Source organism: Salmo trutta, chromosome 11, assembly GCF_901001165.1.
Source record: "Salmo trutta chromosome 11, fSalTru1.1, whole genome shotgun sequence".
Lineage (NCBI taxonomy): Eukaryota > Metazoa > Chordata > Actinopteri > Salmoniformes > Salmonidae > Salmo > Salmo trutta.
Genome location: NC_042967.1, coordinates 6195760 through 6208931, shown reverse-complemented (window position 1 = coordinate 6208931; position 13172 = coordinate 6195760). Strand labels below are relative to the sequence as shown.

Genomic DNA, 13172 nt, shown 5'->3' with positions numbered 1-13172 from the left:
GAGAGAGCTGAGGAACATGTCGAGTAGAGAGAGAGCTGAGAAGCATGTCGAGTAGAGAGAGAGCTGAGGAGCATGTCGAGTAGAGAGAGAGCTGAGGAGCATGTCGAGTAGAGAGAGAGCTGAGGAGCATGTTGAGTAGAGAGAGGAGTGTGTGTCTTTACGTCTGACGTTGCTCTGCTCTGTCCCATTGCCAGGGGTTGACTGACTGTGCACTACTCAATAACTGTCACACTACAGACAGGCGGTAGGGGACTGGTGTGTGTTGGAATTGATGTGCATGTGAGTGTGTCTTTCTAGAAAGGCAGAGAACTCACCAAGTGAGGTGATAAGTGTTTATGTAAAGGTGTGGGTGTGTTTGAGGAGATGGTCTGGTGTGTGTGTGTGTGACTTGTGTAGGACGTGTACACGCCATGCATTTGAACATCTGTGTATGACATGTGTATATGACGTGTGTGTATCTGACGTGTGTGCGTGTGTGACGGGGGGGGTGGCGGTTTGGTCGTACTCACGTGAAGCAGAAGAAGAGCGTGGTGGATCCCACCAGGAAGGCCGTCGCCGCCGACACGGGTACGTAGCGGGACGGACGAAGTGGCCGGGACGGGGAGGCGGTGTGGGGGGGCGAGGGGAGGCCACCCGCACCCCCACTCTTACTGCTGCCCGGCATCACAGGGGGAGAGGGGAGGGGGGCTATAATGCTTTTGATTACTCGGGGGGGGTAGAGGGGAGATGGTGGAATTACCCCACCCAGGAAGGGTGGGGATGAGGGGGTAGGGAGGATTTGTTTGGTGTGTGTGGATGGAGGGATTATAGATAAAGAGGGGGGGAGAGATTAAGAGAAAGAGCACAGATAGAGAGGGATTGAAGGAGTTAGAGAGGGAGGTAGAGGAGTCCCCTTCTCAATCGGACCAGGACGAGAGAAGACCAACGTTTCTGCATGTTCACCGGAAAGAGGGAGATGAAAAGAAAGAAAGGGTAGATTGGCCTCTCCCTAAACCGTGTGTTCATAAAACAACTCTGTCCCTTTGCTTGAAGTTGTTTGATGTCTATTGAAATTGACCTTTGGCCTCGTCTAAGAGGAGGTGGTAAGATAAGACAGAGGGTATTTGAAAGGAGGGGGTAAGACAGAGATAGAGGGGGGTATTTGATTGAGATGCACTCTGCCAGCCACTAGAGGCTTAAAGCGCCTCCACGATAAGGCTTTTGTTTTGCTGTCCTCCGGACAACACACAGGTCAACATAAAAGTGGACTGGAACATGAAGATAAACAAAGCCACTATTTAAAGACGTGTTCTTGTAAGATAGAGGCGTTTGCCGCTCTATGCTTGAACTACCGGCTTATATAGGAGGGCAACAACAACAACTTCTGCTCAATTGTGTGGCAATCTCAAGGCTGATACATTTTAATTGCTTGGTTTTTCTTTCGTCTTTAAAATGGTTCCTTACAGTGGATTTGGGTCAATATCTTGACATTTTAAAGAGGAATATCAAGAAATGTGATCGTGCGAGAGGTAAATAACTTAGTTGAAGGCTTAGTGATTTTACGATACAAAAATAAAATAGTGCAACAAAAAATAATAAAAAGCAGTGATATGGCTTGATTGTTTGGGTGTGGTATATAAAAATCTCGGACGATGTCCTAGTAAAGCATAACGTATATGATTTGGTGAAGCAGTTTTAACTTACATTTCTTCTTTATTCATTACAATCTTACTCTCATCTAGTCCCCTAGACTCATAAATGGTTTCAAAAACACAACTCAACCTCGGGCGTCAAAATGTCAGTTAGGTACAGAGGATGAGGCAGATCGTCTTGGTTGACCTGCTATACATTCCCTGTTCAATGAAAGCTTGTATCAATAACTTAATATTTCAAAAGATCTCTGGTTCAGTTCAATGACATTCAGACCCAATTAACCTTCTCCCCTTCCAGACTAAGATGACAGATTGTTTAGGTCTGTAGATTGGACGGTCTGTCGACTGTTCAGTCTGTACACTACTCGGTCTGGGATGTAGACCGACTTGAGTATGGATTTGGTTCTGACACAGACGTTTTCAAAAGGGTATGACGCGATTGAGAGGTAGAGATTGATTGCAAGGTTTTTGATTTGTCGCAGGTAAAATACATAAAAAGATCGCAACTTAAATCGTTTCTTTTCTGCCTCGATAGAAAGGTAGGCTATCGCTGTAGCTGGTCTAGTATGTAAACAGGTAGTTGATATGCATAATGAGGGAAAGAGAAAGACGTAGCAAAATGGTCTTTGATTGTGGCCAAGTGGGATTCTTGTCTCTGGTTATTTTTCTCCCTGGTCGGCTCAATCGTCAGATGAGATAGGAAAAACAAAACATCAAAACGAGAGCAAAAAAAATCAGTGGAGGCGAATATCAAGCAGTCCTATAGTTACTCTGGAAGTCAGCTAGTTTCCTCACTAATTAAATGGCTGTCCCTTCAGTCCAAACAGCGTCTTAAAAAATGCCAATGTGCTCGTAGACAGACTCTCAGACTTTGTTCTTCCTGGTCGGGGCATCCCTGAGCCAATGGGAGACAAGCAGGAAGTCTCAGAGGCCGATCCCACCTGCTACAGGTGTGTGTCGAAGAAGACGTGTAGACAGGTCAAATTGTGTGTGTCCCTGTAACCTGGAGGTGTCCGTGAGGGTACACATATCCAAAACACCCTTAAAAGGTCCTCCTGGAAAATGGTAAAAAAATAAATAAAAAGGATACAAAAAAAATAAAAGCAATGTGAAGTTGAACCCAGAGAGGAAGGATGAAGGCCTGAAGATTAGAAGCTGGAAGCTGTATTCCCTAGTTGGGGCTGATGAGCTCCTCCCCAGTGTCTGTAGACTCAAGGCCCAGCTGTGTTAGCTAGCCAAGGAGAGAAAGATGAGGCGGGCTGTTAGTTACATAAGCCTCCGTCTCACTGAGCGAGGCAGCCAGCCAGCCATTCCCCCAGGGCCATTCCTCTACTTCCGTCCCCCAGCGGAGTGCAACGAGGGGGAGGGGCACACCCTCCCACCACGACCCCTGAGAACCAACTGAGTCTCGGAGTGCGAGTCTGAGTGACTGTGAGACGTTTATGTGACTCTCGAGGGCTACTTCTAGAGGAGTGTGTGTGATTCTGTGTGTGTGTGTGAGTTTGTGTGTGTGTCTAACGGTGTTAGTTTCTGTCTATCCGTCTCTACTGTCTGAGTCAGTGTGTGATTCTGTGTGTGTCCGTCTCTACGTCTGCGTGTGTGAGTGTGTGTCTGTGTGAGTGTGTGTGAAGGGGGAGGGTGGCAGTGAGGAGAGCAGTGGGATAATCTGTAATAAAGAGAATTTAAATCCAACAGGTTTTCCAACAGGCACGGTCGCTCTCTCCACCCCCGCTGTGGTGTCACTGGCGATCCTCGTCTTCCTCTCTTTAGCCAGAGATGTGTGGCAGGGCCTCTAGATGTCTGCTGGGACACAGCTCCTAGAAGGAGGGAGGGGGGGGGTAGGAGAGAACGAGGGAGGGGAGAGAGAGACAGATGGGATAGAGGGAAAGAAAGGGGAGGGTGAGAATAAGAGAGAGGGAGGAAAAGTGTGGGAGAGAGATACATGTGTTTAGCTCCACCGTGAACCACGGACAATTCTACGTATGGGACTTCATCGTAAACAAACAGCGTTCAATGTCGAGCGGCAACTGGTCTCGCAGGAAGGCTTCCGTTGTTCACCTTGCTTCTGCTGTGGAAGTTACCTGCTGCTGTCACTGTGTGTGTGTACGCGAGTGAGTTCGTCAGCCGTGAGTGTGTCTGTGGGTAATATTTTTTTCCTTCTTCTTCTCTCGGGCCAGCAATCATTCTGGTTCCTAAAAACTAACCAATAAAAACAAGGTGTGCGATTGGGTCTGGCAGATATTCCGTTAGCCCTCCAGGGATTCATCTGGAAGAGTGTGATCGATAAAAATGTCCTGTCCCACGTCTCCGACACAGCGTTTGACAAGGTGTTGAGAGATGACGGTTTTCACATTCAGCCAACTCAATGGGAGTTGCGCCCTATAACCAGGGCCCCATGTGCCATTCAGACACAACCGATGTCAGAGGGTGTGAATCGTGAACGTACGAGTGAGACTGAGCGAATGTGAGTGACTGTGATTCTGTGCCTGCGAAGGACGCCGCGGTTGGAAGGAAATGAGAGCGCGCGCTTCGAAACAGAGGGTACAACCTGAACTTGCACAATAACAATGCTCATTTTGCCGTTTTTTTTCAGAAGGCCCTGCCTCCTTTGTTGAAATAAGTTCTCCAGAACACAGCCCCTTGTACACCACATTCGGTGAGAAGACGGGGATAAGATGCAGCACCTGAGATCAAGCTCCATTCAGACTCGTGAATTTCACTGAACCACCACAGAGTCCTAAGTCCTTACTAGAGTGCAAACGTCAGCAAGTTACTATAACTCGTGAAAAAAAAAAAAAAAAAAATGCATTTATAGTGGCTTAGCATTTTTTCCCTCAATCTCAAAGTGCTTTAAAATTGTATTGGGTTGAATTGTCCGTTCCTCAACCAATTAGGCGCTCCCTATCTCCCCTTTGACAGTTGAAGTAGTCAACTCAACACCGGTCACTTTGTGACATCCTTCCCAAGGGGTTGTATTCATTAGGCACAAAACAGACAAAAGAGGGAGGGACTAACTGAACTAGTCCAATAAAAACGTTTCCATTGCACAACGCTTTTAAAAAAACTAGTTTTTCTCCAATGTGCCGCCTCTTACACCGGTCAGGTCTGTAATTAGGGTGATGTACTTCTAAACAGGCTGACTAACAGGGGACATGCCTATAGATATCAGGCTCAGCTATGCAGAGACAGGAAGTGACGGTGACAGTCAGACTGACGACCTGAATCATTCAAACACTAATACACATCCTGTAACATGACCGCCCAGGTTCTTCTAAGTGTACGCCCCAAACGGCACCTCCGTTTCCTTTAGAGCGCACTACCTTTCACCTGGGCCCCATCTTTTTTCTTTACTATAGGGCCCTGGTCAAAGGTAGTGTACTATAAAAGGATCTAGGGTGTAGTTTGGGACACAACCCAAGTAAGCCTCTTCCGAGCCAGAACGGCGATACTCGCCCTATCTCCTGTTTCTGTAGTGGGAGGCAGCTTGAGGTATAAGTACACCCCCTAGACAGGACGCTAGTCTGTCGCAAGGCCTCACCCCCGATCCGTCTCCTTGGATAGTAAGCCTAACCCTAACTGTTCATTCTGGACTTAAAAGAGTCTATGACTATCATCTATGACTGATACCTCTCTCACTCTCCTTCCGGAATCTCCATCTCCAACATAAGGAGGAGGGAAAGACAGGATAGTGACAATAATATTTTGACATTTATTTTTAAAATCGCTAGTATGTCTGTAACATATAAACTTCTCCTCTGCTTTGTGCTAAATTCCAATGGGATTTGTCAAATATATAGACCTCTGCTCTGGGCTACGTCCCAATGGAATTCATTAACCTCCTAGTATCCTCATCTCCTTCCCTTCATCATCATGTAGGTAGCTAGGTAGGCAGACCAGGAGTTTTCTGACCAGACCAAGGAAAAACCACGGCGCTAGCTAGTTATAGCCATATAAATAAGGCCCAGAGTTTTCCCTAGTCAGTTCACATGGTCGGGAACACCTCTGGCCTGACTGGTAAGAGAGAGAAGACTGGCGTGTATCACTCAGACCAATGGTTATCGGAGTGAAACAGATGCTATCCTAGGAGTATTGGGACGCAGCATGGACACTGATATAGGCTGTTCCAGACGGCATCCTATTCCCTAGAAAGTGCACTACCCTATGGGCCCTGGTCCAAAAGTAGTGCACTACATAGGGAGCCATTTGGGACACTAAATAGATGGTTAGCCTGTAGCAGTAGCATCTTGCCAGGAAAAGGCTGTCTCTGCCTACACTGTCATAGTACTGAGATCTAGAGAAAGATTACACATAGCGGGCAAAACTGGCACACACACACACACACACACACACACACACACACACACACACACACACACACACTGAGAGTGAGTGAATGTAACATGAGTGTGGATGATTGCCTAATCAGTGTAGTAGGTCTTACTGCCGTGGGGAGAAACAGAAACACAGACACACAATATGATTCATTGCAGTGCTACGCCCTGCCCGCGTTCACCTCATTTCTGGGGCTGTCGCGGAGATATGCAATCAGAACCGGTCATGCGTGACCAACAATAGGTATTCGTCCCCTCTACAGCGTAAAAGGTATGTAAACATCTGATGAGGACTAGGGGGTACCAGGTGCTGAGAAATGACTAGATACTCAAACGTGACCACAGATGGACTGAGATTATTATATATACAGTACCAGTCAAAAGTTTGGACACACCTACTCATTCCAGGGTTTTCTTTATTTTTACTATTTTCTACATTGTAGAATAATAATGAAGACATCAAAACTATGAAATAACTCATATAGAATCATGTAGTAACCAAATATATTTTAAATTCTTCAAAGTAGCCACCCTTTGCCTTGATGACAGCTTTGCACACTCTTGGCATTCTCTCAACCAGCTTCATGAGGTAGTCAACAGGAATGCATTTCAATTAACAGGTGTGCCTTGTTAAAAATTAATTTGTGGAATTTCTTTCCTTCTTAATGCGTTTCAGCCAATCAGTTGTGTTCTGACAAGGTAGGGGTGGTATACAGAAGGTAGCCCTATTTGGTAAAAGACCAAGTTCATATTATGGCAAGAACAGCTCAAATAAGCAAAGAGAAATGACAGTCCATCACTACTTTAAGACTTTCATGTCAGTCAATCTGGAAAATGTCAAGAACTTTGAAAGTTTCTTCAAGCGCAGTCACAAAAACCATCAAGTGCTATGATGAAACTGGCTCTCATGAGGACCGCCACAGGAAAGGAAGACCCAGAGTTACCTCTGCTGCAGAGGAAAAGTTCATTAGAGTTACCAGCCTCAAAACAACCCCATCTCAACAACATCTGTTCAGAGGAGACTATGTGAATCAGGCCTTCATGGTCGAATTGCTGCAAAGAAACCACTACTAAAGGACACCAATAATAAGAAGATACTTGGTTGGGCCAAGAAACACGAGCATTGGACCTTAGACTGGTGGAAATCTGTCCTTTGGTCTGATGAGTCCAAATTTGAGATTTTTTGGTTCTAACCGTCGTATCTTTGTGACACGCAGAGTAGGTGAACGGAGGTTCTCCGCATTTATGGATCCCACCGTGAAGCATGGTGGAAGTGGTGTGATGGGGCTTTGCTGGTGACACTGTCTGAGATTTATTTAGAATTCAAGGCACACTTAACCAGCATGGCTACCACAGCATTATGCCGTCCCATCTGGTATGCGCTTAGTGGGTATATCATTTATTTTTCAACAGTACAATGACCCTAAACACACCTCCAGGCTGTGTAAGGGCTATTTGACCAAGAAGGACAGTGATGGAGTGCTGCATCAGATGACCTGGCCTCCACAATCAACCGACGTCAACCCAATTGAGATGGTTTGGGATGAGTTGGACCGCAGAGTGAAGGAAAAGCAGCCAACAAGTGCTCCACATATGTGGGAACTCCTTCAAGACTGTTGGAAAAGCATTCCTCATGAAGCTGGTTGAGAGAATGCCAAGAGTATGCCAAGCTGTCATCAATGCAAAGGGTGGCAACTTTGAAGAATCTCAATAAAATACATTTTGATTTGTTTAACACTTTTTTTGGTTACTACATGATTCCATTTGTGTTATTTCATAGTGTGATGTCTTCACTATTATTCTACAATGTAGAAAATAGCAAAAAGAAAAGAAAAACTCTTGAATGAGTAGGTGTCCAAACTTTTGACTGATATAATATATATATATATCACTGTCAACTGCGTTTATTTTCAGCCAACTTAACATGTGTAAATATTTGTATGAACATAAGATTCAACAACTGAGACAAACTGAACAAGTTCCACAGACATGTAACTAACAGAAATGGAATAATGTGTCCCTGAACAAAGGGGATCAACATCAAAAGTAAGTGAGTATCTGGTGTGGCCACCAGCTGCATTAAGTACTGCAGTGCATCTCCTCCTCATGGACTGCACCAGATTTGCCAGTTCTTGCTGAGAGATTTTACCCCACTCTTCCACCAAGGCACCTGCAAGCTCCCTCACATTTCTGGGGGGAATGGCCCTAGCCCTCACCCTCCGATCAACAGTTCCCAGACATGCTCAATGGGATTGAGATCCGGGCTCTTCGCTGGTCATGGCAGAACACTGACATTGCTGTCTTGCAGGAAATCACGCACAGAACGAGCAGTATGGCTGGTGGCATTGTCATGCTGGAGGGTCATGCCAGGATGAGCCTGCAGGAAGGGTACCACATGAGGGAGGAGGATGTCTTCCCTGTAACGCACAGCGTTGAGATTGCCTGCAATGACAACAAGCTCAGTCCGATGGTGGTGACACACCGCCCCAGACCATGACGGACCCTCCACCTCCAAATCGATCCCGCTCCAGAGTACAGGCCTCGGTGTAACGCTCATTCCTTCGATGATAAACGCAAATCCGACCATCCCCCTGGTGAGACAAAACCGCAACTCGTCAGTGAAGACCACTTTTTGCCAGTCCTGTCTGGTCCAGCGATGGTGGGTTTGTGCCCATAGGCGACGTTGTTGCCGGTGATGTCTGGTGAGGACCTGCCTTACAACAGCCCTCAGTCCAGCCTCTCTCAGCCTATTGCGGACAGTCTGAGCACTTATGGAGGGATTGTGCATTCCTGGTGTAACTCGGGCAGTTGTTGTTGCCATCCCGTACCTGTCCCGCAGGTGTGATGTTCGGATGTACCAATTCTGTGTAGGTGTTGTTACACGTGGTCTGCCACTGCGAGGATGATCAGCTGTCCGTCCTGTCTCCCTGTAGCGCTGTCTTAGGCGTCTCACAGTACGGACGTTGCAATTTATTGCCCTGGCCACATCTGCAGTCCTCATGCCTCCTTGCAGCATCTGTCTTTTGGTGTTTTTCAGAGTCCTAAGTTTTCATAACTGTGACCTTAATTGCCTACTGTCTGTAAGCTGTTAGTGTCTTATCGACCGTTCCACAGGTGCATGTTCATTAATTGTTTATGGTTCATTGAACAAGCATGGGAAACAGTGTTTAAACCCTTTACAATGAAGATCTGTTAAGTTATTTGGATTTTTACAAATTATCTTTGAAAGACAGGGTCCAGAAAAAGGGACGTTTATTTGTATGAGTTTATACACACACACACACACACACACACACACACGAAAAAGTATGTGAACCCTTTGGAATTACCTGGATTCTGCAAATATTGGTCATAAAATAAAATAAAAAGTCACAACAGACACACACAGTGTGCTTAAACTAATAACACACATTGTATTTTTCTTGTCTTTGAATACATCACTTAAAAATTCACAGTTTAGGTTGGAAAAAGTATGTGAACCCCTAGGCTAATGACTTATCCCAAAAGCTAATTGGAGTCAGAATTCAGCTAACCTGGAGTCCAATCAATGAGATGAGATTGGAGATGTTGGTTTGTGTTGCCTTGCCGTACAGAAAACACTCACAACATTTGAGTTTGCTATTCACAAGAAGCATTGCCTGATGTGAACCATGCCTCGAACAAAAGATCTCAGAAGACCCAAGATTAAGAATTTTTTACTTGCATAAAGCTGGAAAGGGTTACAAAAGTATCTCTAAAAGCCTTGATGTTCATCAGTCCACGGTAAGACAAATTGTCGATAAATGGAGAAAGTTCAGCACTGTTGCTACTCTCCCTAGGCCTGGCCGTCCTGCAAAGATGACTGCAAGAGCACAGCGCAGAATGCTCAATGAGGTTAAGAAGAATCCTAGTGTCAGCTAAAGACTTACAGAAATCTCTGGAACATGCTAACATCTCTGTTGACGAGTCTACAATACGTAAAACACTAAACAAGATTGGTGTTCATGGGAGGACAACACGGAAGAAGCCACTGCTGTCCCAAAAAAACATTGCTGCACGTCTGAAGTTCGCAAAAGGAAGGAACACATAACATTGTGTGGAGAAAAATAGGCACAGCACAGCACACCAACATCAAAACCTCATCCCAAAAGTATGGTGGAGGGAGCATCATGGTTTGGGTCTGCTTTGCTGCCTCAGGGCCTGGACAGCTTGCTATCATCAACGGAAAAATGGATTCCCAAGTTTATCAACACTTTTTGCAGGAGAATGTAGGCTGTCCGCCAATTGAAGCTCAACAGAAGTTGGGTGATGCAACAGGACAACGACCCAAAACACAGAAGTTTTTCAATAACAGAATGGCTTCAACAGAAGAAAATACACCTTCTGGAGTGGCCCAGTCAGAGTCCTGACCTCAACCCGATTGAGATGCAGTGGCATGACCTTAAGTGAGCGGTCCACACCAGGCATCACAAGAATATTGCTGAACTGAAACAGTTCTGTAAAGAGGAATGGTCCAAAATCCATCCAGACCGTTGTGCAGGTCTGATCCGCCACTACCGAAAACGTTTGGTTGAGGTCATTGCTTCCAAAGGAGGGTCAACCAGTTATTAAATCCAAGGGTTCACATACTTTTCCCACCCTGCACTGTGAATGTTTACACAGTGTTCAATAAAGACATGAAAACGTAATTGTGTGGGTGTTATTAGTTTAAGCAGACTGTGTTTGTCTACTGTTGTGACCTAGGATGGAGATCAGATCAAATTGTATGACCATTTTATGCAGAAATCCAGGTAATTCCAAAGGGTTCACATACTTTCTTGCCACTGTATGTATGTAGTCTGGATCTACTACAAAACTTACATTGCGTAAGCAATGTAATAGAACCTTGGCGTACACCTATCTATCTTCACTTATGCTTTTCTACCATAATCGTGTTAAACCTGTCATCAAACTTCAAGGAATCAAGGATGCATTTTATAAGTATTCTCCTAACCGGACCTGTGTTCAAGTCTCTAGTGTCTCTCTCTCTTTCTCTGGTGTCCACTGTCCAGGAGAAGTCTTGACTTCTGGACCATTGACCTAGCTGTGGAGGACCTCCCACTGACTCAACCAACAAACTAGCTGCTTCATCTGGGAATTTTTCTCAATTTGTCTTTCCTCACCTTTCTCAAATCACATTGGAAGGGAGAAGATCCAAGGTACCTCCCCTCAGGCCTTCTCCGCCAATGCGTTTTGAGGAGGCGAGGAGATGCTTTGAAGACTGACACAGATGACAGCTGAGAGGGAGAGACTGAAACAGAGAGCTAGCCTATTGTGACACAGTCAGATTCCACGAGGATTAGCTAATGATCATCATCACTTCCTCTTCTTTTCAGGTGGCTGCTGGGTAAAACAAGCTGATGCCTTCCTTGTAGGGCATGCTCACCAACATCATCACACTCAGCGGGGAACAATGTAATTGGACGCAACGGTGTAAATGCGTCTGTGTGTGCACAACAGCTGTGCGTCTGTCTCTAGGTTACATGCCCTCATTGCTCAGAGGCTTTGAACGCCCTATCTCTCCGTCTCTACGTTTTCAGCCATCATTCTTTGGGACATGTGTACGTGTGTGCACAACAGCTGCGTGTCTGTCTCTAGGCTACATGCCCTCATTGCTCAGGGACATTGAACTCCCCATCTCTCGGTCTCTACATGTTCAGCCATCATTCCATTTACATCACACGCCCCCATCCATGGGGAATAATGAAGTACATTCATTAATTCATTCAGAAAACAACCCTTGACTATGACACTACATCTGGTGCTTGAAACAATATACACAACTGACAAACCAAAGTCCTTACAGTTCCTTCTTGCAATAAAATATACTTATGATCTGAGTAGAACTGTGACATTATGGAATTTTGGATGATGGTAATTGGCCAGCCAAATGACCACAGTCTCCATATTAACCGTTACAATAGCAAATAATAATAAAGTTAAAATGTATATGATTTTTGACGCACATTTTTCCCTCTCCTCCTGACTGCATGCACTGTCATAGGTTATACTTCTGCGCCTTTCTACATGTGCTCATTTGCTACAACACCTTGCAATGTTTTAGCAAGGAGCAACAAAGCTTCATCACGTTGTTAAGAGTCCATGTTACCGCACTAAAAAGGCACGAATACCCGGCCATCTCGTCTCGTCATCTGTTCGTAAAATAAAAAAATAAACGTTATTTTTTTACGCTGAGACCACCCTGCATCTACGACAACACATTCAGAAAGGTTTTCGTTCCCTTATCACTTCTTAGGTGTGAGTGAGATCCACACCCTGCCCAAAAGAACTTGGCTTCAATTGGTTTCCATGGATACGTCTGACCAAAGCTGTCCCGGATGCTGTGGAAAGGGGGCCTTGACACAAAAGTGAACCGATGACAAGCAAAACACTGAGGTTAGGTGGAAAGAATGAGTGTATACTGTGGGATACAACACACATAGACCCAATAAACAAGGCAGTTGAGTACACTCATGAACACAATGACTGTTTCCTCCTTCCCTCATAGGCCGCAGTAGCGCCCAGCCGGCCACGACTGTTGGCACAAGCTCCTCTCTTTACTAGCTAGGTTTCCATCCAATTGGCAACAGATTTCCATGAGAATATATAAAAAAAAAATACTAAAAAATAAACTAAAAAAATACAAAAAAAAAATACAAAAAAAAAAGAAGAAAAAAAAAAAGAAAAATCGGCATAAAAACAACATGCCCATTTCCCCACCAGCCGTAGTGCACATAAAAATTACTTTTGCGGTTAAATTCCCATGTACCGAAATAAAAAGTACAAGTTAAATGGGTTTCCAATCACATTTCCACTGATGGTTTTGTGACAAAAGAAATTGCGCTATACAGCCAATGTCCCCCCTATGGTCTTGGCACGTGTGCTCTAGCCAATAGCTAGCAGATACAGTGCAGGTATAGTATAGCCGACATGATGAGATTATTATAGACAAAATAACAGATTATTTATATTTGTCCAACCGCAGTCAAGCATCAATTATGTCAGCAGAATAAGACAGCAAAAAAAAATGTTTGTTTGGAAAGGAGCATCAAGCTCATTACCCTGTGAACTTCATTTATTTCATCTGTAACCTAATAAACTGCATTCTTCCCAGAGTCCCATTGGGAGGATCAAACAAAATATCACCACGGGACTCTAAGTTAACTTTCATATGATGGTTATTATATCAGTA

General features: G+C 44.9%; 1 protein-coding gene across 1 annotated transcript in view; it reads right to left on the bottom strand.

Moving 5' to 3' along the window:
* Positions 1–13172, bottom strand: part of zdhhc5a (zDHHC palmitoyltransferase 5a) — a 37644-nt gene that overhangs the window by 21900 nt on the left and 2572 nt on the right. The window contains exon 2 of the mRNA XM_029766076.1: positions 510–3448. Coding sequence (XP_029621936.1) covers positions 510–664 — 155 coding nt within the window. The 5' untranslated portion in view covers positions 665–3448. The remainder of the gene's footprint in view (positions 1–509; positions 3449–13172) is intronic.